At 47.1% G+C, this 26,753-nt stretch overlaps 1 protein-coding gene across 3 annotated transcripts in view; it reads left to right on the top strand.

The window, feature by feature from the left end:
- The window catches only part of FAIM2 (Fas apoptotic inhibitory molecule 2), a 46,673-nt gene extending 20,769 nt beyond the window's left edge, over positions 1-25,904 (top strand). Inside the window, exons 12-13 of one of the 3 annotated variants that reach the window (XM_033436356.2) lie at positions 20,937-21,040; positions 24,464-25,904. In XM_033436356.2, coding sequence (XP_033292247.1) covers positions 20,937-21,005 — 69 coding nt within the window. In that variant the 3' untranslated portion in view covers positions 21,006-21,040; positions 24,464-25,904. Of the gene's footprint in view, positions 1-8,988; positions 12,577-20,936; positions 22,810-24,463 lie in introns of those variants that run through there. The other 2 variants (XM_049694877.1, XM_004274353.4) reach the window with 2 other exon arrangements.
- Positions 25,905-26,753: the final 849 nt, after the last annotated feature.

The following is a 26,753-nucleotide window of genomic DNA, read 5'->3' as shown; positions in this document are numbered from 1 at the left end:
CTGTTCCTTCCCATCTGCTCACAGCTCCCTCTCTCCCCTCCTTCAAGTGTTTGCTTTATTTACAATCTCTTGTGCTGAGTGTGTACACGCGCACATGCAGGCACGCACACACGTTGCTCCCTACACCCCCGTTTCTCCATAGCACGTCTCATCCTCTGACATACTACATATTTTTCTGGTTTATTTATTGTTTGTCTCCGTCCAGCAGAATTTAAGTTCCTTGAAGGCAGGGATTTGGGTCTGGCTTGCTCATCGCTGCATCCGTGGTGCCTAGAACAGTGCGTGGTGCACAGCAGGCACCCCTGGATGTTTGCAGAATGAACAGACGCCTGAGAGGCCAGGTCCGGCTGAGGCGCTGTCAGAGTGAGGCAAAGAAAGCATGGGTGCATAGCTGACTTAAGCGTCAGTTTTCTGTGAGTCACGGCGGGGGGCGGGGGGGTGGGGAGGAACCACTGCGCCTAATTACCTGTTAATGTCTCATTAGGAGAGCAATGCTCTGACAGTTTGGGGCTCATCCTGCAGGTTATGTAAACAATGGTTGGGAGCACGTGGTGTCAATGCCCCAGTCCCATCTCCTGCCCTCTGCCACCTGGCTCAAAGGAGGGACGACCTGCAGCCCGTCCCCTGGGTCCGATGGCGTGGGGAGAGTTGAGGAGGGGCTGCTAGACTCATTCCCCTCCCTCGTCTCAGTGTCAGATGGATAGAGACCCACAGAGGCCCAGCCCTATGAGAACTAAGGTTCCCATTCCTCCCTGTTGAGCTCAAGTCAGAAGGTCCTTGACCTCAATCTGATCCTGCTTCCAGCATCACTTCTGTCCTTTAGAATCTGTGGTCCTGTAGCTTCAACCCATCCCCAGAATCAGTGCCCAGCACCCCTGGTCTCTCCATCTGCCCATCCCGGCATCTCCTACCCTAGCCGATGGAGAATTCTCAGCACCATGAGGGGCCATTCCCGCACTGCAGCTAGGCAAGAATGTCACTCAGCGATCCCTATCCTCCTTGCTGCCTTGAGGAGGATGTGTGAGAAAAGGGGGAAGAGAAGTGTCAGAGGAGGGCCCAGATCCCAGTGAGACCCACCCCAACCCCCAGCAGCCTGGGCCTTGGAAGGGCTGTGAGCAGCAAAAGATTGTCTCCTAGAGACCTCAGCCCCTCCCCTGAAGGACCCTGCCATCTTTGAGAGCAGGGCCACCCAGATGGACTAGTCTGAGACTGGGGAGGTGGGGAGCCAAGTCCTCTTAGGGCCGTGGTCCTGCCTGCAGGAACGGGCCCCTCCTCGGCCTCACCCCGACTGGCCTTGGCACGTTCTCAAGAAGCTTGGGTTTTCTCCCTCACCCTACCACGTAACCCCCCTCTAGGCACTAGACTCAGATGCCAACGGAAGTGGGTGAGTCAGCCGAAAGGTACTGGCCTCAGGCTGGCCCCATCCTCCTCTCCCGTCTAGTGCCCTCTCCTGGAGTGCTTTTCTGTAGGAGCCCATGGAAAGTGAGTCAGAGGAACATGAGGGCTGGGCTGGGTGATGAGGCAAGGTGGAGGGGTTTGGACAGAGCAGGAGGGTTGAGGCAGGGAGAGGGAGAGAGAGAGAGAGAGCGCGAGCGAGTGAGGGAGCACAGGTGGCGCCCAGGGCCTGGCCAGCTGCTTTCCTGCAGGGACTGAGCCTCTTTGCCTGCATGACTCTGGGCAGGTTGCTCTGCCTCGGAGTTGGTCTTTCTTTGGGGAAGCTAAGCCTCCCAGCCAATTAAATCAGGAAGCCAAGCCTGGATACCTGGGGAAGAAACCAGGAATAGGACTTTAGAAATTAGGTGATGGGCCCAGTGGGAACAGAACTCTCTCCTGCCTGCCCCATCTGGCCAGTTTGAGGACCTCAGGAAACATCAGTCTCTATGCTTTAAGGAAGATTAGTGAGAAGCCAGATTAATGAATAGGAGAGAGGCTGAGAGATGGTTAGTTAGGAGGCCACTGCAGTGTCCCAGAGTCAGGGATGGGGTGGCACGGAAAGCCTGTGTGGTCAGTACTGGATGCGTCAGGGCCTGTGGTGTTCGGATGAGTGAAGCCTGGATAGGAAGGTGCTTTGTTTGTAGAGGTGCTGGGCCTCCAGTGCTGGGTATTGACTTCTGACCATTGAGGGGACACACACAACCGTCTGCTCTCAGTTCCTAGAAGAAAAGGAACACTGAGACTGTGAGCCCTCAGAGTGACAGGGACCTCCCTGCGCTGAGACCCAGAGGGAGCACACCCAGACACACACACCACACACATGTACACACCACACACATGTACACACAACACACACATACATACTACACACACACATACATACCATACACACGTCACACATACACACCACACACACACACCACACACACATACATACCATACACACGTCATACATACACTCCACACACGTACACACCACACACATACATACTACACACACATACATACCATACACACGTCACACATACACACACAGACACACCACACACACAGACACACCACACACAGACACCATACACACACACCACACACACACATATACTACACACTCACACACACCACACACATGCATACCATACACACGTCACACATACACCACACACACATGCCATACATCACATATACACACCACACACACACACACCACACAAGATACCATACACACACCACACACACACCACACACACACCATACACACATCATACACACACACCACACATACACACACGTATACACGTGCACACCATATACACATCACATATACACTACATACACACACACCACACACATATACACACCACACATGCATACATACCACACACACACACAACACACACACATATACACATGCACACCATATACACACCACACACACACACACACACACACCCCACACATGCATGCACTGTTGGCCGCCAAGCTGGATGAAAGCCCCATTTTCCTGACTCTCAGCCCAGCATTCTTTCTACTCTGTCTCCCTGTCCATTTCACAGATGGGAAGATAGAGGCCTAGAGAGGTCCCCCCACAGCAGGAGGGCCCAGAGAGGCCTTCTCAGCCTCTGTCACCCTGAGGCTAGGCTTTGGGCCGTTACTTCCATTCAGCCCCAACAGGGAATCTGTGTGTCCTGTGACTCTTCCCACGGCATGTGAGGGATTTGGGGAAGAGACTCCAGTCTGCCCCCACCCCACCCCTTACCCTGCTTTTCTAGCGGGGGCTGTGATAGATGCCCTGCCTTCTTCAAAGTTAGAGAAACACTTTGAAAAGTAAAAACGGCTACACAAACCCAAGGCAGGGGTATCACTTTATTTTAGACTCATCTTTATTTCATTCAGAGTTTAGAGACTCTTTTGCCTCAGTGGTTTACATGAGCCTGAAATATCCAGTGAGAACCTTCTCTGTCCTGCCGCCCACCCTCTGCCACCACAACAGCCCTGATGCCCACCCGAGGCCTCATCTGAACCCACTCGAGATTGAGTGGATTCCTCTGAGGGTGGCAGGAGGGAGGGTGGATTGACCAGTACTTGCTCCTTCGGGGGGAAAGTGCACTCGTGTCCCCCTCCTGGACCTCACCTCAGTCTCAGTTCCTGAGACACTAATCCTCCGAAACCAATGCCCTGCTCAAACCAAGCCTTTCAAACCAACACCCTGACCTGGAGAAGGTGAAAGAAGGCCCCCAGCCCCAGTGCTGGTAGACTGAGGGAGGGGTGATTCAGAGTCCCTGTAGGGAGCAGGGCAGGGGAGCACCTACACAGGCATACGGGGCAGAGCCGGGAAAGGTGCTATCAGGAGGGCCAGGGGGGCTCTTCTGGTGGCCACGTGCACCCCACCCAAACCACAGTCAAGGCCTAGCTCATCTTACCACTGTGACCTTTGGGCAAGTTACTTGATCTCTCTGTGCCACATCTTAAAATGAGGCTAATATTAACTATCTCACAAGGATGTGGTAATGCTTTATAAGATAATATATGAACAGAAAAAAGAAAACAGGCTAGCACCTGGAACAGGGTAGTCTCTCAACTACCATGGTAGCTTTCACCCTTATTGTAAATGTTAACCTTATAATTCAGAACACCAGATTTTGGAGCACAGTAGCTGGGTTCAAATCCATTCTCTGCCACATTCGAGCTGTGTGGACTGATCAAGTCATGTTACCTCTCTGTGCTTCTGTTTCCTTATCCGTAAAATGCAGATAATAATAGTACCCGCCTTGTAGGTTGTGACTTTTCAGTGAATTAATATGTGCAAAGCAGTCAGAAAGTGCCTGGCGTGTCATCCGTGATCAATAATATTACCTGTTAGTAGTAGTCAGTTGCCTAAGGTCATAGGCAAGCTTTGAACCCAGGTCTATGCGACTTCCCAGTCCGTGCTCTTAAGCACTGTATCACACGCATGCCCTTCCTCTTTCACATACCTTTTCACACTGCTCCCCTTTTATCTTGGGCCAGACTTTCTGGCTCACACGGCTGCCAGACCCTGTTCCTTTGGTGGTGGTGACCCACATGGGAGTGCTCCCCAGGACCCAGGGCTGCATGCAGAGGTCGTCTGTGCCATTTCAACTTTTGACACCCAGGTTGCTGAAGACAAGAGAAGTATCTTCTATGGGCCCCAGACGAGTCTCCACTCAGCTCCCCTCTCCTTGTCCTGCACCCAACTGAGGGCACAAGGGCTTAAAGCTGGTAGTCTCTTTTCTCTGGAATCCTCAAAGCCCACGCTTAGGGCTTCCCTGGTGGCGCAGTGGTTGAAGGTCTGCCTGCCGATGCAGGGGACACGGGTTCGTGCCCCGGTCCGGGAAGATCCCACATGCCGCAGAGCGGCTGGGCCCGTGAGCCATGGCCGCTGAACCTGCGCGTCGCACAGACACACACACACACACACACCCCCCACACCCCAAAGCAGTGCCAGTCACATGGTGGAAACAGAATGGGATTGTCTGTCCTCTCGGCTGTGTGAAGTGGGTGAGTCATTTATACTCTCTGGGCCTCAGTCTCAGCTCCATGATGGAGATGATCATGCAATACCTGTCCCAGGGGATTATGGGGACAGTTAAATGAAAGCGTTCACAAACTCTTCTTTTGTGTTACTTTAACCCTTCTCTTAGTTTTTTCTAATATAATGTATGAATACACTTATTCATATATTTCATTTTTTTAAATCTTAAATGATATAGATAAAGCAAATGTCATTTGGCTGTGTAACAGCTGTGGTCAGTTGTCTCTCCTTCCAGACCTCTCTATATGCATTTTATAGATATATGCTATGTAGGCCCCTATAACATATAGTTTTGTGAGGTTTTTTTGTTACATAAAGGGGCTCATGTGATTTGGATTTTTCTGCAAGTTGTGCTTTTCTCATAAGAGTGTATATCAGAGATGTTTCTGCTTCAGCACTGCTGCCCACAGTTTACTTAACAATCCCCTGGTTGATAGAGGTTGGGTTTGTTTCCAGGGTTTCACTGTTAGAACCTAAGCTGCCATGAACAGCCTTGGGTGTGCTGCTTTGAGCCCTTATGCTGGCATTTCTGTAGCATGGACATGGTCCACGTATATTTTTTATGCTGATTCAACACATTGCAACCCCAGCTTTTTGTATTCAGTGCCTGTTTGTTGGTGGCTCTGAGCCACCCTTTCCATGGCATGGCTCCCCCAGAGCCTCTCAGCCTCATCTCTGGGAGGACAGCAGACATAAGCCTGGACGAGGCAGGGTCAGGCCGAGCGTATGGCCGTGGGACCCTGACCAGGTGCAGCCCTGGCCAATAAGGTGAACCAGGAAAGTTTGCCTTTGTCTCCTCTGCCCTCTGTGAGTGCTTCCTCCCTCCCTTCAAGCCCACCCTCCCCCCTTCTCTGTTGGAATGTAGGAGACAGGTAATATGGTTCCAGCTAGATAAATGACCATCAGCAAGTCACTCACCTGCTCTGAGACTCCTTTCCTCATATTTAAAATAATAAGGGTGAATATCCACCTCCTAGAGTGAATTGGGCAAGTGAGATAAAGGACTAGCGTGTGAAAAGATGGTTCAGATGTAAGTTAGTAGCATCCTCGCCCAGCTCCTGCCTCTTGCCCCTGACCCACATGCCCCTCCTTCAGGGTCTTGTATCCAGTTGCCTCGCAACTCAAGCACCTGCTGTCCTCTTTTTTTTTTTTTTATGACTTTGGCAGGATTGGGGAATTCTTTTTTAAATTTATTTATTTTACTTATTTATTTTTGGCTACATTGGGTCTTCATTGCTGCGCGCGGGCTTTCTCTAGTTGCGGCGACCGGCGGCTACTCTTGGTTGCGGTGCACGGGCCTCTCATCATGGTGGCTTCTCTTGTTGCGGAGCACGGGCTGTAGGCGCGCGGGCTCAGTAGTTGTGGCGCACGGACTTAGTTGCTCCTTGGCATGTGGGATCTTCCCAGACCAGGGCTCGAACCCGTGTCCCCTGCATTGGCAGGCAGATTCTTAACCACTGTGCCACCAGGGAAGTCCCCTGCTGTCCTTTTAGGTGTCAGTGGTCAATCTGGTTGTTGGCTCTCAACTGAGATCTTAGCTGCCAACTACAATGTTAACTATGACCAAGATATCTGCTCTCAGCCAACATGTTAGGGAACAGCGCTCGTCACCCAGGGAGATTATCAAGTTACTTTCCCCTATGTGAGTGCATGCTCGTAATGTAATCTCTGATCATGTCTTTTGCTTTCATGTTCCCTACAACATAGTAGATGCTCAACAAATGCTGCTGGGAATAAATGAATGGGAAGCCTTCAGCTGGCTCACAGGCATGAGGTTGCAGTGATGGGTGTTCCTGGGCAGTGGGGTTGAAATTTGTGGCAGGCTCTCGCAGATAGCCCATGTAGATAAGCGTCCATGGCCATTGGCCAAGGACAGGGGCAGAAACCATTTCATTCCTCTTTTCTCCAAGAGAAAAGCCAGCTGGCTGTTCTAGGAGGCTCCTTGGAGAGGCCACCCCCAGACCGGGTCAGGTCCAAGCCTTCTAGTTGAGAGATTCAATTTCATTAGCTCACCCAGGGGTGACCGGGCTCTGGGAAATCAACCAAGCAAGTGACTGATTGGTAAGCCAGATCAGCAGTTTATTAACTTATGCTGGCAGCCGTGACTGCGAAGCAGCCGGTAGCATTGAGTCAGCCCCTCTTGCTACAGTCAGCCTGTTCTTGCTACAGAAGGAAACTTTACCTGGCAATCCAAATCACACTGAGAAGGAACAGAGTAGAGTGGAGTAAAACGACACTAAAGAATAACTATAGTTGATGACACATATGCTGTGATACCTTTACCCTCAAAACCACACCCTGGTGTGGTTGTCATTACTGTCCCATTTTGCAGGTGAGGACACTGAAGTCACGTGGGTGATGGCTCCAAGCTATAGAAGCCCAAACCCAGGCGTTCCGGCTCCGGTCCTGTGTTCTCATGCCCTGAGCAGGGCCCCCTCAGCCCTGGCTCTGGTTCTCCATTTGCCTGCTGTTAAGGCTACACAGCTTCCCTAGTGACATTTCTGCCTCCTTGCTGAGTGGCAGGAGACCTGAGTCTCAGCAGCAGCGCACACAAGTTCTCAAGGGGGCGCCTCTCCTTCTGCAGATATAACAATAAAACTCCACTAACAGCCACCATTCATTAAGTGCTTACCGTGTGTCAGGCACCTTGCCAGGCACCTTGCACGCATTATCTCACTCTCACAACATCCTCAGGAGGCAAGCACACTCACCTCCCTTCTGCCGAGGTGGACTCACGGGCTCACAACGACTAAATAACCTGGCCCAGGATCCCAGAGCTAGTGAGTAGCAGAGCTGAGACTGGAATCCAAGTCGGTCTGACTTTCAAGCCCATACTTGTAATCATGCCCACCTCCCCACCCTCAAGGGTGAGATGCCTTGATGTCCCACATGCTGGAGCTGCTCCCTGTTGGAGCCTCTGGCCCCTGGGCTCCAGCCTCTGTCCATCCATCCCTTTGCCCCACTGCTCCTGCCACAATGAATTCCTCATTCTGCACACCACCGCCCTCACCTCCAGGGCTTCCCCAGGCCTGCTTAGTCTAGCAAACTCCTACTCATACTTCAAGCCCCAGGGAAAGTGTCACCTCTCCCGGGCCACCTTCCTCCTGCCCAGTCAGCCCTAATTATGGCATTTACCAGGTTTTATTGTAATCATCTGTAAGTGTCCCCCACTAAGTGATGAGCCCCCGAAAGCATGGTGTTCCTCGTTGTCTCTGCAGCTCTGAGCAAGTCACTGGGGCTCTCGGGGGAGCCTGTTTCCTGGTAGGAAACACATTAACCCTGGGTGCTGCCCATAAGCTGCAGAGCAGAATGGCTAAATGAGGGGGCTCTGGAGCCAGCCTGCTTGGGTGCAGATCCTGGCTTTGCCACTTCCCAGCCCTGTAACCTTGGTTAAGTACTGAACATCTCTGGGCCTTGGTTTCCTCTAAGAAAGGTAGAATCCCTACTCAATAGGGACGTTATTAGGACAAAGTAGGCTAATGTCTGTAAAGCACCTAACAAGTGCCTGCTCCCTGCTCACTGTTACATGGAGCATTCGTTCATCCTCTGAGTAGGGCCCTGAGGGAATGCAAGAAGACTATGCCTCCGCTTGAAGGTCCCCTCCTCCAGGAAGCCTTCCCTGACCGCTGACACACTCACATTGGTCAGATTCCCGTTATCAGCCCCCTGTGGCACTTTGTGTTTCTCTTTGTTACTCACCATACTAACAGTTACTTTCCCGCTAGACTCTAAGCTCTACGAAGTCGGGGATCTTGTCTGTCTTGTTCTTTCCTGCATTGGTGGCTGGCACATAGTAGGTGCTCAGTAAATAAGTGTTGAATTAGGGATGGAAGGTGTTGGGAAAGTGCCATATTCCGGGCTGTCACAGGAGGGTCACTGAGCAGCCAGGTCGCCCGTGATAACAAAATTGGGGGTGGGCCTGGGCTGGGACACTGGGCTCCCTTGGCCAGTGTCACAGTGACCAGACCTTCTGACCTCTCTCTCTCTCTTCCCCCTTCCCTCAGTTCCTGGCATTTGACACCCAGTTGCTGATGGGTAGCCGACGCCACTCGCTGAGCCCTGAGGAGTATATTTTTGGAGCCCTCAACATTTACCTAGACATCATCTATATCTTCACCTTCTTCCTGCAGCTTTTTGGCACCAACCGGGAATGAGGAGCCCTTCCCACCCCCCACTTCCTTCAGAGAATGCCCCCTTGCTGGTCCTCTGACCCCCCCACCCCGTGCTCCTGCCAGCCCAGATATAAAGCTAGTTGCCAGCCCAGCCTTTGGCCAGCCTGCTCACTTCCCTCAGCCAGCCCTCATCCTCACCCTCTGCAGCTTGTACCCATGCCATCAGGGGCCCTGCGGTACCCAGGTCACACCATCCCCTGTGCCGCCCCTTCCCCCCAGTTATATCTCCCAAACTGAGACTGTCGAAGCTGGAGGTTCCTCTGGGTTTGAGGACCCAAGGGATGAGTGGGAGAAGCCCAGCAGGATTTCAGAGGTGGGAAAAAGATCCCAGGAAGCCTGGCCGAGGCCTGCAGCCCCACCATGATTCCTCCTGAAGTTGCCACAGCTGTAGGACTATGGGGCACACTGTCCTGTGCCCACCCCCTGCCTCCTCTCCCTCCTTCCAGGTTAGGTTTTGACATTCGGTAAGAAAGGGGTGGAGAGGACAACTGGGAGACAAGATGTGGGTGCTCTGCAGTGGGGGGATGGGGATAGTGGGTGAACAGGATGGCTGTTCCAGGCTGCCTATCTTCTCTCAGCTCTGGGACCAGTGGCTTGTTCTAGGCACCAGAGCCCTGCAGCAGAGAGAGGGGCAGGAAGCCAGTACCATCTGTGCTTGCCTTGGTTTACCCTCCTGGGTCATGACAGAGCTGTTGGGGCAGGAGGTGGGGGCAGGGGCCCTGCTACTGAGTGGGGACCTGTCCTGAGGCTCCATGGGAGGTGGGAGCAGGCAGCCAACCAACTGGGAGGCCTGGGCTCTGCAGCACCGCTAACTCACCCAGACCTGCATCCTCCTGGGAGGCGTGGCAGGACTGAAAGCAACATCTGCTCTCCTCTTCTCTTAAACTCCCAGGCTGCTCCCACGGACCTGAGGCTGAGTGAGGGCTTGGGCCCTGGAGGACCGGGCGTTCTAGGGAAGGGAGGCTTATCTAGCAACTGAGCCAGCCCCATCAGGAGGGAGTCCGGCCCTGCCTCCAGCCCTTCCCCATGGTCTTTCTGTCCATCTCACTTCCTAAAGCCTCCCCCCATCCTCTGCCAGTTGCTGGCTTATCCCCAGTCAGGCCTCCTGAGGCCTCCATTGGCAGTGCCCATGTCGCCGTTTCACTCCTTATCTCCTCATCTCTCCAATTTGGAAGGCGTCCAGCTGATGTTAACAACCAGGGCAAGTCCCTCCAGCTGGTCCCCATGTGATGGGGTCGGGTCTCCTTATCAGCCTCTGGGCGGCTGAGATCTCACGCAGGGTGTGCGTCAGCCACCCAGCCCCCTGCAAGTCTGCTGGGGAGTGGACCAGGGGGCCACACCTGGGGGAAGCGTGCAGCCTGCCCTTGCTAGCGGCTAACTGGGCCAGTGGAAAGTTACTGTGTGGAGTCAGGGAGGTTCAGAGTGGATACCTGGACCCTTCCTTGGCCTCTCCCTCCAGGGTTGCCTCTCTCCCCACATGCCGGTGGCTCTGTTTGCCCCTGCGGGTGGGGGGATAACTAGGTATGCTATCTAGGTGCTCCTGATCCCTCCCTCTCCGCCCTTCCTATTTCCAACTTGTAAGAAATATTGCAGAAGCATTTGAAGTTTTGTTCCATCTCGGGTATGAGGAGAGAGGGAACCAAGAATGGATGGCGGTGTTGGTGTGTGAGATAAAGGCAACTGGGAGCACAGGTGGGATGCGCCCTGCGTGCTGGTCTAAATTAATCCATACGGCAACCCTACGAGGGTAGTACTCAGTGCATCCCCATTGCAGAGAGGAAAGCTGAGGTGATGGAGAGGCTAACAGACTGGATGGGGGCTGGAATGAGACTGGATGGTCAGGCCCTGACAGCTCGGGGGATTCGTTGTCCTCATTACCACCCCTGGCCTTCCCTCCCCACCCCACCCCAGTTACCACCACCAGATTTTGTACTCTGTAGTTTCCACCTTCTAAACACAAGCTGGGAAGCAGGATTCTGGTGTCTGATTTCCAGCCTCATTGCCAACGGGCTCATGGTATTAAGCAAGTGTTTCTTACTGACTGTGATTCAGTTTTCCTGTCAGCAAGATGGAAGACCGTGGCCAGAGTGCCGCAGAGACAGGCACCAGAACATTTATTTGCACTGACTTCCTTATCCAGTTGCCACCTCTCCTCCGAGGTCCCCTCGATTCCTCTCCTAATCTCCAGTTCCAGTGCTAGAGGGGTTACTTCCCCCACCCCTTGCCCTATAATTCTCAGCCTGGGCCTTGGTCATGCTTCCCAGAATCCACTTGTCAAAGCCCTCCTCTTCCTAGGACAGTTTATGCAGAATTTGGGGTTTACGCAGCTTTTCCAAGGCTGAGCTCCAAAAGCGTGAAGGGGAAGGCAAGCACTCAGCAATAGACAATGTGACAGGGCAACTCAGGGCCATCGCACAGCAGAGTATGCTGCGGAGTCCCTTATTCTGGGTCCTGAGAGGGGTCCAGGACATGCTGAGCTGGCAGCAGAGCCAGGGCTGAGGCTCCTGTGTTCCACCTGCACTGAAGCCATGAGGCACCCCAGGGACACCTGGATGGGCCTTGGAAGGAGGAAGGGTGGGGAACAGGAATGCAGGATTTCAAGAAGCAGAGAAACCGGAGCTGGGCAGGTGGCACAGGCTGCCGAGGAGGAGAGGAGCCTGCTTCCCTGCCCAGGAAGGGGTGGGTTGGATTTTATAAAACTGCAGGCAGCCGAGAATCTGACCATCTGTGATGCAGGTCAGAGGTCTCTTACTGAGGGGAAAACAGAGCAAAAGATCCTCTCCTGGGGATTGTAGATGGTGGGCCAGGGAGGTACACACAGGTCCCTGGCCTCTAGCACCGATTCCCAGGCTCAGGTGTGGCTCCTGTATCGCCTGGGGAAGCCCCTGGAATCTTGGCTCTGCCATCCTCATCTTGCTCCTGGGGGCATCAGGATCAGACAGACACCCTTGTTCCAAAAGGCTCCACCTCTCCCCTCCCTGGCCCACCTGGGATTTCACTCAAGCACTTTGCTGCCCCTCAGTGGCTGCCTGAGGAAAAGCAGGGCCTGGTTCTGCAGGCGAGAAGCAGAAAGATGTGCGGCCTGAGGTTTGCGGGCCGGATCTGGCCACTGGCCTTTATTCCCTGCTCTTCTCGGATCATCCCAGACCACTCTCTGCCTCAGCCTCCTGCTGTTCCCTTTAGTCCAGCCACTGTCGTATCTCAGACACTGTTTACCTGTCTGTTGGAAACACCCCTGTGCCACCCAGGCCCAGAGCTTTCTCTCGAGTGTCCGAGGGCAGAGACACACCCCCAGAAACAAGCCCTTCAGGCCTCAGCTCCTCCAAGTTTCCTGGGATCTGTGCTGTTCCTTTCCCTGGCCTCACCTTCCTGATCCATGACTGACAGGAGATAAGAATAAAAGTAATAATGACACCCGAATCTTCTCCTTTGCCTGCCTTTTGCTCGTCCCCTCGGATGGCTCAGGGAGTGTGTGTGTGTGTGTGTGTGTGTGTGTGTGTGTGTGTGTGTGTGTGTGTGTGTGTGTGTGTGTGTGGCAGTGTGAGGGGTTCACGCCAGAGCTGCTGCTCCTAGTGTAGCTAAGTGAGAATTAAATCTCCACGTTCCACACTGGCCCTCCTGTCAATATATATAGACCCTTGGCGGAGGCCCTTTGTATCCTTGCACCTGTGACAGCCCTGACAGAGGCTCCTCCCAACAGGAAGCCTTCCATGGAAGCCTGTTCTTTTGTGCGCAGTTCTGTTAGAAGATTCTTCCTTATTTTGACCCAAAATCTGGTTCCCTAGAAGGAAAGCCTGTGTTATACCTAGAAGGATGCCCAAGAACAGCGGCTTTTAGAGTTGCCTCTCCTATGAAGCCTTTCTCAATCCTTCCCCCAGGTGCCCTGGCCACTCTCTCCTCGGACCCCTCCTGCTCTGTACCACTCTAGCTGCGTTTTAACCTCTGCTTCTGTCTCCTAGTATAAGACCTGAGCTGCTTGAAGGCATGAACTGTGTCTTGTTCCCCCTTGAATTCATAGGTCTTATGGCAAATGGCGTCAATACACAGCCTTTGAATGAATGGAGGAATGAATGAATGAACCGCCTCCAACCCTTTTATTTTACCTAAGAGGAATCTCCGGAGCAGAGGGTGCAGTGACTTGTCCAAGTTTATACACGAGTGAGTGACCGGGGGTGGGATTACAGGGCACATGGGGTGATGATTACATTAGCAAGTTCCTCTGAGGAACTCAGGGCTGAGCTGACCTGACCTGGCTTACACCTGCCATCTTCTTCACTCACGTCTGGCGACTCTCAGCGAACCTGTGTTTGCCCGCTCACTGATTGTCCCCTACCCCCATCCCCACACACAGACAGCTAAGATCCTCTCTCCCCAGCCCACCCGCCCCAACCCCTCCTGGGGTCTCTGCTTTCTTTTCTGGGAAAACTCTGCCAAAAGGAGCGAACCTCACCCTGTCTCAAAACGAAGAGGGCTTTGGACTCCTGAACGTCGGTGGACAGGAAGCAAGCTGAGAAAACGATTCAGAGGCCCCACCCCGCTCAGAGGCCTCCCCTTCCCACAGCTCCACAGCTCCTCAGCGCTTGCTTTCCTGCTGGGGCCACTTTAAAGCACATTCACTTGGGACTCTCAGCTAAATGGTCCGGAGCTGTTGGCTATGGTTTCTCTTCTGCAACACTCCTGGTGATTTCTCCCTCTCCTATCTTCTGCCGGCTATGGAAGTGCTTTGTACACAGTAGGTGCTCTGTGCCCCTTTGTTATCTCCTTTTTCCACCATGCTAGGGAGGCATGTGTGGGTGCTCTAGCCAAGAGACCAGGCTGAGCCCGGTCTTCCAGCCATGCTCACCAAGTGGCAGCCATGTGAGGGAGGAAGCCAATTTGGAAGTAGATTCTCTCACTCCAGCCCCCAGACATTTGAGTCTTCCCAGTTGAGGCCCAAGACATCATAGAGCAGAGACAAACCATCCCCTATGTCCCCTGTTCAAATCCTAATCTACAGAATCTGTGAGGACAACAAAATTGTTGTTGTGTTATGACACTAAGTTTGAAGTAGTTTGCTATGCAGCAACAGATAAGTGGAACAGAATCTGTTCCCTGGAAGTGAGGCACTGCCATAACAAAACCTCAAACACACAGCATTGATGTTGGGACCAGGTGGTAGGAGATGCCTGACAAGTCTCAATGAGACTGTTAAGGAAAGCTTGAAGGGCTTCCAGGAGACTGCCTATGAAGGTTCAAAGGAAATTGAGGAAAATAGAATTGAAACCCGGAGGGACACAGACCCTTGTTATGTCATGGTAGAAAGTTTAGCAAAACTTTAATCTACACTCATGTGAAAAATAGAAAAAAATACCTAATGAACTGATGGATCTGGCTAAGATGATTTCCAGGTAGAACGCTGAAAGGGTCAGTTGGCTTGTTTTGGCTTTTTATCACAAGAAACAGATAGTGAGAGAAAACCTCAAGAAGGAATATTGTATTCCTTCTCAAGCTTCTCAATCCCCAACTTCTGCATAAACTGTCCTAGGAAGAGGAGGGCTTTGACAAGTGGATTCTGGGAAGCATGACCAAGGCCCACACATTGTATATATGTGCCACATCTTCTTTATCCATTCATCTGTCGATTGACACTTAGGTTGCTTCCATGTCCTGGCTATTGTAAATAGTGCTGCAATGAACATTGTGGTACATGACTCTTTTCGAATTACGGTTTTCTCAGGGTATATGCCCAGGATTGATGGGTCATATGGTAATTCTATTTTTAGTTTTTTAAGGAACCTCCATACTGTTCTCCATAGTGGCGGTATCAATTTACATTCCCACCAAGAGTTTGCTTGTTTTTTATATTCCACATATGAGTGAAGTCATGTGGTAGTTCTCTTTTTCCATCTGATTTATTTCACTTAGCATAGCACACTCAAGATCCATCCATGTTGTCACAAGTGGCAAGATTTCATCCTTTTATAGCTGAGTAGTATTCCACTCTGGGAATCTTTATCCATTCATCCACCCATGGGCACCTATATTGTTTCCATATCATACCTTGGCTATGTAAATAATGCTGCAGTGAACATTGGGGTGCCTATATCATTTCAAATTAGTGTTTTATTTTCTTCACATTAATACCCAGAAGTGGAATCACTGGTTCATATGGTAGTTCTATTTTTAATTGTAATTTTTTGAGGAATCTCCATACTGTTTTCCATGATGGCTGCACCAATTTACATTCCCACCAACAGTGCCCAAGGGCTTCCTTTTCTCCTCCTTGCCAACACTTATTTCTTGCCTTGTCATTTATTCTAACAGGCATGAAGTGATATCCATTGTGGTTTTGATTTGCTTTTCTCCAATAGTTAGTGATGTTGAGCATCTTTTCATGTGCCTGTTGGCCATCTGTAGGTCTTCTTTGAAAAAATGTCTATTTAGCTCCTCTGCCCGTTTTTTAATCAGGTTGTTTGGTTTTTTGTTGCTGAGTTGTAAGAGTTCTTTATATATTTTGGATATCAACCCCTTAATGGATATATCATTTGCAAATATCTTCTCCCATTTGATAGGTTGTCTTTTTGTTTTGTTGAGGGTGCAGAAGTTTTTAGTTTTATGTAGTCCCATTTGTTTATTTTTGCTTTTGTTTCCTTCGCCTGAGGAGACATATCTAGGAAGATATTGTTAAGACTGATGTCAAAGAACATACTGCCTTTTTACACAATTTATGTAATTTTTGGTATAGAAAAATTAGTATATCTAGATAAAACAAATAATAAACAAATACAGGGACAAATACAGAAAACATACACGTTTTCTTCTAAGAGTTTTATGGTTTCAGGTTTTACATTCAAGTCTTTAAATCTACTTTGAGTTGATTTTTGTGTATGGTGTGAGGTAGTAGTCTAGTTTCATGTTTAAGCTGCCCAGTTTTCCCAACCCCATTTGTTGAAGAGATTATACTTTCTCCATTGTATGGTCTTTGCTCCTTTGTCATAAATTAATTGTCCGTAAACCCATGCATGGGTTTATTTCTGGGCTCTCAATTCTCTTACATTGATCTATGTATCTGTTTTTCTGCCAATACCATGCTGTTTTCATTACTGTGGCTTTGTAATATAGTTTGAAATCAGGGTGTGTTTTACCTCCAGCTTTGTTCTTTTTTCTCAAGATTGCTTTTGCTATTCAGGGCCTTTTGTGGTTCCATATAAATTTTAGAATTTTTTTTGTTCTATTTCTGTGGAAAATGTCCTTGGGATTTTGATAGGGATTGCACTGAATAGGTAGATTGCTTTAGGTAATATGGACTTTTTTTTTTTTTTTTTTTTGCTGTACACGGGCCTCTCACTGTTGTGGCCTCTCCTGTTGCAGAGCAGAGGCTCCAGACGCGCAGGCTCAGCGGCCATGGCTCACGGGCCCAGCCGCTCCGCGGCATGTGGGATCCTCCCGGACCAGGGCACGAACCCGTGTCCCCTCCATCGGCAGGCAGACCCTCAACCACTGTGCCACCAGGGAAGCCCAATATGGACATTTTAACAATGCTAATTCTTCCAGTCCATAAACATGAATTCCTTTCCATTTGTTTGTGTCTTCTTCAACTTCTTTCAACGTCTTACAGTGTTCAGCGTACAGGTCTTTCATCTCCTAGGTTAAGTTTATTCCTAGCTATTTTATTCTTTTTGTTGCAATTGTAAATGAAATTGTTTTCTCAATTTCTGTTTCTACTAGCTCACTGTCAATGTATAGAGACACAACAGATCTCTGTGCCCTGTCACTTTACTGTATTTGTTTTCTTTTAATATTCATTTATTTATTGGGCTGTGTCGGGTCTTAGTTGCAGCACGGGGGATCTTCGTTGTGGCATGCAGGATCTTTTGTTGCGGCACATGGGCTTCTCTCTAGTTGTGGCGCGTGGGCTCTAGAGTGCGCAGGCTTAGTTGCCCTGCAGCATGTGGGATCTTAGTTCCCCAACCAGGGATTGAACCTGCGTCCCCTGCATTAGAAGGAGGATTCTTAACCACTGGACCACCAGGGAAGTCCCTGTATTTGTTTATTATTTGTTTTATCTGGATTTACTAATTTTTCTATACCAAAAATTACATAATTGTGTAATAAAATATCCTGCAAAGGGAAGTTAAATAAAATAAATAGAGAAAAAAGGAAGGAAGGAGAGAAGGATGATAAGAGGAAAAAAGGAGAAAGGGAGGGAAGATGGAAAGGAAACTACTTTTATCCATTATACAACTGATAGGCCTTTCAGTTCTGGGCAATTTTCTTGAATTATTTCTTTGCTAGTTCTTTGATTTATTTGCTAATTCTTTGACAGATAGTTTGATAGTTCCCTCAGCTTTCTCTTTCTGGAACTCTTATTATTTGGATATCAGACCACCTAAGCCAGACTATATCTTTTGTCTTCTATTTTCCATCTTTGCCTTTTTTGCTCCACTTTGTAGAAGACTGCCTCAATTTTGTCTTCCAGCTACTCTATGGAGTATTTCATTTCTGCTATCACATTTTTAATTCCCAACGCTTCTGTTTGTTCTTTAAATGTTCTTTTTCCCCAATATTTTGCTGTGAGAAGTTTCCAAACATATAGAAAAGTTGAAAGAATTTTATGATAAACATAACCATCACTTGGATTCAATGTTCTTTTTCTAGCTTGTTTCATGGTTGTAATATCTCTCTTAATTCATAGAGAATGTTAGTATTTTAGGATTTGGGGGATATTTTTCTTCTCCCTGCATGGTTTTTGCTCCTCTGACTTACTTGTTTCCAGGCTATTTGAACTCTATTTTTCATGTTAGAGACTTTCCTCAAATGTCTGATGATCTAGGGTCATCTGTTCTACTTTAAGAGTGGGCCCCCCGATGAGATACAATAGGAAGTACATCCCCACCTAGTAGTTTTCCTGCCAAAAATCAAATCTCAATCTGAACAAGATTCTAGAGCTAACCAAGAGTTCATATAGAATACAAAAGTTGAGAAAATTATTACATGACTTCTACAATCCAGAATATGGGAAATGCTACAGGATGAAATATCTAATTTCTTCAACAAATAAGCTGTAAGGTTTTTATTTTTGTTTTGTTTTATTTTTTAAAGAGGGTGGGCACCAACAGATTGAAAGTATACAGGTATGGAAGAAATAAGATTGGCTGTATGTTTGATAATTGTTGGAGCTGAGTAGCAGGTACATGGAAATCATACCATTCTCTCTACTTTCACATACACTTGGAATCTATTTAAAAAAGAATGGGGACTTCCCTGGTGGTCCAGTGGTAAAGAATCTGCCTTCCAATGCAGGGAATGGGGGTTTGATCCCTGGTCAGAGAACTAGGATCCCACATGCCACGGGGCAACTAAGCCCACACGCTACAACTACTGAGTCCGCACACCACAGCTACTGAGCTCACGCGCCTCAACAAGAGAGCCCATGAGATGCAAACTACAGAGCCCATGCGCTCTGGAGCCCGTGCGCCACAATTAGAGAGAGAAAAACCCACACACCACAACTAGAGAGAAGCCTGCGCACCGCGGTGAAAGGTCCCGCATGCTTAAATGAAGATCCCATGTGCCACAAGTAAGACCCAACATAGCCAAATAAATAGATAAATAAATAAATAAATATTTTTTAAAAAATGACTGGGGCACTAAAAAGCTCTGAGCTTGTGGTGGGGTAGTCTCTGTGAGCTTCACTAGTTCTGGTTGGGCCGTTTCCCTAGAGAAACCCCAGATGTCTGTAAGTTTCCCCAAGCAGGGCTTCCCTGGTGGCACAGTGGTTAAGAAATGCCTGTCAATGCAGGGGACAAGGGTTCCAGCCCTGGTCAAGGAAGATCCCACATGCTGCAGAGCAACTAAGCCCTTGTGCCACAACTACTGAGTCTGTGCTCTAGAGCCCACGAGCCACAACTACTGAGCCCGTGCACCACAACTACTGAAGCCCGTGCTCCTAGAGCCCGTGCTCTGCAACAAAAGAAGCCACCACAATGAGAAGCCCGCGCACCTCAATGAAGAGGAGCCCCCGCTCCCCACAACTAGAGAAAGCTACACGCAGCAACAAAGACCCAACGCAGCCAAAAACTAAATTAATTAAAAAAAAAAAAAATGTCCCCAAGCAGGCCCTCCAGACCTCCCACTTGAAGGGTGTAACCCTGGCTGCCAGTTATCTGGAAAGTGGTAGGGCGAGAAATCTGGGGTTTTCAACATTCACTGTGTAAACTTTCACTTAAGCCTGCAGCAGGTTATCCTTTCCTCCAGTGGGCTGGTGTCCCCCAGACCAGAGATTCTCTATTTTACCCTGTCCACTTTGCTGCCAGGGTTAGAGGCAGGCGGGGGCATAGATGGCTACATTGGGTGGTGGAGAGGGTGAGGGTGTAACTGCTTCCTATATTGATTCTCTAATAATTCCTCTTATTTTTTTAACTGTTTATTTTGAAACAATTATAGATGTACAGGAAGTCACAAAAAGGTATGGTGAGGTCCCCTGTACCCTTCACTGTTTCCCTCAATGATTACATCTTATATAATTATACCACACTACTTAAACTGGGAAATTAACATTGGTACAACGTGTGTAAATAGTTCTGTGACATTTTATCACATAGATTCATGTAGCCACCGCAATAATCAAGATACAGAACCATTCCACCACCACAAACATCTCTATTAAGCCACGATGTTATGGTCACATCCACCCCCCTAACCCTAGCAAACCACTGATCTGTTTTCCATTTTCTATGATTTTTTCATTTTGAAAATGTTATATAAATGGAACCATATAGTTTGTATTTTTTGAGATTTTTTTTCACTCAGCATAATGCTTTAACATCCATCCAAATTGTTGCAGGTATCAGTAGTTCATTCCGTATTATCACTGAGTAATAGTCCATGCTATAGATGTACCACAGTTTGTTTAACCATTCACTTACTGAAAGACATATTGGTTCTTTCCAATTTTTAGCTACTACAAATAAAGCCACTATGAACAGTCTCATAAAGGTTTTGTGTGGATATAAGTTTTCATTTCTCTAAGATAAATACCCAGGAGTGTGATTGCTGGGTCATATGGTAAGTGTATGTTCATTTTTTTAAGAACAGATTTATTGAGATATAATTCACATACCATATAATTCACCTATTCAAAGTGTACAATTTAGGGACTTCCCTGGTGGTCCAGTGGTTAAGAGTCCATCTTGCAACGCAGGGGACACCAGTCAATCCCTGGTCGGGAAACTAAGATCTCGCATGCCGCAACTACTGAGCCCACATGCTCTGGAGCCGGCGCACCACAACTAAGACCCGACGCAGCCAATAAATAAATAAATATTTAAACATAAATAAATAAAGGGTACAATTTAATATTTTTTTTGTATATTTAGAAGGTATGAATAAACCATCACCACAATCTAATTTTAGAACATTTTGTCCCCCCAAAAGAAACTCTATATCCATGAACAGTTAATCCTCACTCCTCCCAATTCCAGTTGTTGTTTGTTTGTTTTTAAGAATCTGCCAAACTATTTTCCAGAATGCCTGTGCCATTTGACATTCTCACCGACAATACATGACAGATCTAATTTCTCTGCATCCAAGAATTCAAGCATTTGGTGTTGTCAATATGTTTCTATTTTCTATTTTCAATATGTTTCAATATGTTCTAATAGATATATAGGGATAGCTCATGGTGGCTTTAGTTTGCATTTCCTTAATGGCTAGTGATGTTTCACAACTCTTCATGTGTTTATTTGCCTCCAGTGAAATGTTTCCAGATGTTTTTTAATGTTTCCATATGTTTTTTAAAGCTTCTAGATGGGTCCATGAAGTCTCTGAGAAGCAGAGGCCCCTTCCACCCTACCCTTGACTCACATTGAATTGAGACATGAGGGAGAAATAAACCTTTATTGTGGTAAGCCACTGAGATTTGGGGGTTGTTTGTTACAGCACTTAACCTACCCTCACTAATTCGGTTCCAGCTTTGGAGAAATTGCCTTTACCTCCTGGGTCTCAGTTTCCTCATCTGAAAATGAGAGGTTTGCATATCCATACATTTATAAATTGTATGAATATTATTTCCAAGTCGTTTAAAAATCTACAAGGATTAATTGCAGTGTTTCTCAACCATAATAAAAAGTAAATTCTCCATTTATAGATGGTTTGTGTTCCAAAAGTCCAGGTATGAGTCCCTTATTGGAACATTGTTTCTGGGAGAAAAGAGATTTAATATTTTAAAATATGCATAGATTCCTGCTTAACCATCAGTTCTGAGGCCCCCCCAAACCCCAGCTGGAGGTAGTGAGTGAGGTGGGAGAGCAGGAACTGAGCAGAGGCTCTGGGGTGTGATTAGAGAGGGACAGGATGGGAGGGTAGGATGAGCTGGACCATGGGCCAGGATGTCAGCTGCGCAAGGTTCCTTGGGAGGCCATAGATGCCATTATGCATGTGAATAGTTCCTAACTTGGTTATTTCAAATTCTACATATACTTCTTCATTTTAACTGTGCTTGGATACGTGTTCTGTGCAGGACAGAAATGGATTTACCATGGAGCTAATGAAACTCAACCTTCAGGGTCCTCTCTCATACCCAGGACCCTTCCAAGGCCTTAGAAATTTTTCTAAGTGTTTACAAGGTCATTTGATTTTACAAAATTTGAAAAAGTTAAGATATTTTAATTGCAGTTGATTAAGACTGCTGTTTCCTGGGCTTCCCTGGTGGCGCAGGGGTTGAGAGTCCGCCTGCCGATGCAGGGGACGCGGGTTCGTGCCCCGGTCCGGGAAGATCCCACGTGCCGCGGAGCGGCTGGGCCCGTGAGCCATGGCCGCTGAGCCTGCGTGTCCGGAGCCTGTGCTCCGCAACGGGAGAGGCCACAACAGTGAGAGGCCCGCGAACTGGGGGAAAAAAAAAAAAAAAAAAAGACTGCTGTTTCCACTTTGACTTACCCTCCTTCACATTTCCCCTTGTGTTAGATGGCACTGGAATGGCCACAGGCATTCTTGGAATCCAGCTAAGGGGAAGTTTACTTGGGGATACGCTCTGTTTGGGATCTATTCACATGGTTTACAGTCACTTCCATGCATAGTTGACCTATTACAGCTATTACCTGACGCCCAGATGAAGGACTAGCTCCAGGAATCTCTTATCTGCCCACCGGGCTGACTCACCTGAAGTTGTGACCTGAAGGTGCAAGGCCAGGGTTCAAATCAAGGTCTAAATGTGTCCTTCTGCACCTGGCACCAGAATTGTATGGGAGTAGAAGAAAATCAAGTTTTGAAAATATATGAAGCTGAAGTCAGACAGAGAAAGGCAAATATCATATATTGCTTATACGTGGAATCTACAAAAATGGTACAAATGAACCTAAACAAAACAGAAATAGAGTCACAGATGTAGAAAACAAACAAATTTATGGTTACCAAGAGGGAAAGGCGGGGGAGGGATAAATTGGGAGATTGGGATTAACATATACACACTACTATATATATAATAGATAACTAATAAGAACCTACTGTATAGCACAGGGAACTCTACTCAGTACTCTGTAATGACCTATATGGGAATAGACTCTAAAAAGAGTGGATATATGTATTTGTATAACTGATTCACTTTGCTGTACACCTGAAACTAACGTTGTAAATCAACTATACTCCAATAAAAATTAATTTTAAAAAAAGAATATATATTGAAAAAATAAACACATTTTCTTTAAAAAAAAGAAAAGAAAAGAAATGTATGAGGCCAGAAGCTAGTCTGAAGAAAACTCTTCTACTTGTCAGCTGTACAAAAATATAAGCAGAGGATCCTGTCCTTATTGACATCCAGTCAAAACAAATTTTGTTGTGTCAGCAATATACTCAATAACACAGCAAATATCATTATATATGCATTCTTTTCTCTTTTGATAAGAACTGTTCAAAATACAACTTATCAAAACTCCTATCTTTATACCTTTTGATGACTTGACAACAAATTACTGATATCAATGCAAATAATAAAAAACTCATAATTCACCATTTATAATGAGGTTTTTCAAAGACAAATTGGTTAGTAAACGAGTCAATTTGAAGAGCACAGTCCCTGCACAAGAAAATTTGAAATGCTCTGAGATTGTATAGCTCCTAGATGAAAGAAACTTGATCAAGGTTTTTCCCCAATTTGATAAAAAACCTAAACATTTACATGACATTGCCAATAGCAAATTGTGAACCTGAAAGAAACTTTTCTAAATGATTAAATAATAAAAAGGCAAATTTGATAAGTCTGAATCATCTTTCTAGTCCTCTTAGTAAAATGGTATTTTCAAATCATTACCATGTGAAGAAGCAATCAAAGTGTATGCAGACAAAAAATGTAAGAAAATAGTAATATTCAAATGTGACTGGCATTTGATTCATCAATTATGGGATTTTTTGCGATGTTTGTGGCATTTGTCAGCTTTTTAAAAATTGTAATTTGTTGTGATTTATTTTCTCATTGTAAATATTCACTTTCATACCTATCTTTGTTTGTAATTTTTTTCTTTAAAGCACTGCCCACCCACACAATTGTATAAGCATCAGGCTTCACAAAATCTAGCCAACTGCAGTGCAGAGCATGCTCTTAGGTGCTACTACAGCTATTTGAGGTGTTGGGGCTGGTTACTCAGGCCCCAGGCTCCAGCTGAGCACTGTCAGGTCACTTGGGCTGATCAGGCTCTGAAAAATGGGCACAGGTTCAAAAAGTCCCCGGACTGAGTCAAACTCTAATGCCTCTTTATGGGCTCACCTCTAAGGCACTTCAGGTCCCCAGTAACATTACCAGGCCCACTCCTATCTTTACTTCTTGAGGCTCCCGGGGTCAGGAGGAACCTGCCATTCACCACCTAGGACTATTGCCTATTTCTTTTCGGGTGAACAGTGTTTTGAGAGCTCAAAAACCATGCCCATGTCCTTGATGAAATTAAACTCTTTACTGGCAAATATATATATACTGTGTTTAAACAGGCAAAGAAAAAACTGCCTACAAAAGCAAGGTGATTCCTGCTCTTTGGAAATTAAGGGTTGCCAAGTGTTTGTGTTAGCATCATCTAGTGACAAAACGGGGTAAGTTCAGCTCACCAAAATCTGTCAAACACTGGAGAGAGAAATGGTGGTGCTGCTGTTCCCCCACCCTCCCCTGCCCCCCTTTTTCTAGAAGTTGTGCAGAATATTGTGGTTAATTCAATCCCACTGTGACTTTTGGTCATTAACTTATGTCCTCTCTGTCTGATAGATCAGACAGAGATGAAAGTATGAAGTAAAAATTGAGAGGAAAAGGGACAGGGCCTATTTTAACTTCTGATGGTACTGTCTGCAGGAGTCATGCTTCAGTCCTTGGAAGAAGTCCAGCAAATCGCTGGCCTCATGAAGCTGGAGGCCCCTTGAAGATGGCTGGCCAGGTGGGGAGAGGTCAGCACAACTCTGCAGACCCCTGGCTGACCCTGCTAGATATTCTGGCCCATCCCGGCTGCTGACTTGAACCTGCTACCTAGGCCGATGCCATGCCCCATCCTACCACCTCGGCGCAGTTTCTTACCAGCTCAGTTTTTTTTCTTATCTCTGGCTCAGCCCACATTTTGCCTAGTTCCATTCCACCAGGTCTCTTTCAGTTCAGTTCCCTTCTTTCTTCCTTTTCAGTTTTCCCAAATCAGACCTGGCTTTAGTTGCCTACTTGCATCCTGTATGGAGTTTGGGTTTTTTAAAAAATTTTATTTCATTGCAATAAGAATACTTAACATGAGATCTACCCTCTTAACCAGTTTTTTTTTGTTTTTTTTGGTTTTTTTGCGGTACATGGGCCTCTCACTGTTGTGGCCTCTCCCGTTGTGGGCCCAGCCGCTCCGCGGCATGTGGGATCTTCCTGGACCGGGGCACGAACCCGTGTCCCCTGCATCGGCAGGTGGACTCTCAACCACTGCGCCACCAGGGAAGCCCTTAACCAGTTTTTAAGTGTACAGTATAGTATTGTTATCTATAGATACAATGTTGTACAGCAGATCTCTAGAATGTATTCATCTTGCATAACTGAAACTTTATACCAGTTGACTAGCAAGTCCCCCTTCCCCTCACCCCAGACACTGGTAACTACCATTCTAGTCTTTGCTTCTGTGAGTTTGACTATTTTAGATACCTTATATAAGTGGAATCATGCAGTAATTGTCCTTCTGTAACTGGCTTATTTCACTTAGCATAATGTCCTCAAGGTTCATCCATTTTGCCACATATGGTAGGGTTTCCTTCTTTTTTAAGATGAATAATATTCTACTTATGTATATACCACATTTCTTTTATCTATTCATCTGCAGATGGACATTTAAGTCATTTCCACATGTTGACTATTGTGAACAGTGTCACAATGAACATGTGAGCACTAATATCTCTCCGAGATCCTGATTTCAATTCCTTTGGATAAATACCCAGAAATGGGATTGCTGGATCATGTAGTAGTTCTATTTTTAATTTTTTGAGGAACATCCATACTGTTTGTCATAGAGGCTGCACCATTTTACATTTCCACCAACAACGCATAAGCGTTCCACTTTCTCCACATCCTTGCCAATACCTCTTGTCTTTTGTTTTTGTTTTCATAATAGCCACCCTAACAGGTGTGAGATGATATCTCATTGTGGTTTTGATTTGCATTTCCCTGATGATTAGTGACACTGAACATCTTTTCATATACCTGTTGGTCATTTGTACGCCTTCCTTTGGAAAACTGTCTATTCAAGTCCTTTGCCCATTAAAAAAAAATCAAGTTACTGGTTTTTGTGCTTTTGAGTTGTAGGAGTTCCTTATATATTTTGGAAATTAATCCCTTATCAGTAAATGGCTTGCAAATATTTTCACCCATTCCACAGGTTGCCTTTTTACTGTCAGTAGTTTCTGTTGCTGTGTAGAAGCTTTTTAGTTTGATGTAGTCCCACTTGTCTATTTTTGCTTTTGTTGTCTGTGCTTTTGGCATCACATCCATGAAATCATTGCCAAGATCAGTCTTGAAGCCTTTCCCCTATGGTTTTTTTTCTAGCAGATATACAGTTTCAGGTCTTACATTTAATCCATTTTGAGTTGATTTTTGTGTAAGGGCCTACTTTCATTCTTTTGCATATGAATAACCAGTTTTCCCAATACCATTTGTAGATATTGAGTTTTCATTCAGCATGTACTTACTAAGCATCTTTGGGTCAGGCATTATGGCAGGTATAAGGGATTCAGGCTGAGAATAACATAATGGCTGCAAGTACGTCCTCTGGAGCCAAAGTGCCTGGGTCAAATCCTGGTACTATCATTTCTAACTGCAACACCTTGGGCAAGTTACTAACTTTGCTGTGCCCCAATGTCCTCATCTATATAAAAGGGATATTAGTTACTGTTCTTCCCTCACAGGGTTGGTGTGCGAATTAAATAAATACATGTAAAGGTCTTAGCAAGGTGTCTAGCGCCTGGTAAGCACTCTTAAGCACCGGCTCTTAAGGCATAGTCCTTGCCTCTCAAGAGCTCACACTCTACGGTTGCCCCTGTCCACCTGACCCATGTGGCAGGCAGGGCCATCTAGGTCTTCTGGCACCTCGAGTGACCCATAGTTCCTGGCATCACAGGATGAACCGGGT

This window comes from Orcinus orca, chromosome 11 (assembly GCF_937001465.1).
Source record: "Orcinus orca chromosome 11, mOrcOrc1.1, whole genome shotgun sequence".
Classification (NCBI taxonomy): Eukaryota; Metazoa; Chordata; class Mammalia; order Artiodactyla; family Delphinidae; genus Orcinus; species Orcinus orca.
Note: the sequence above shows the minus strand (reverse complement) of the source record. Positions and strands in the feature narration are given on the sequence as shown.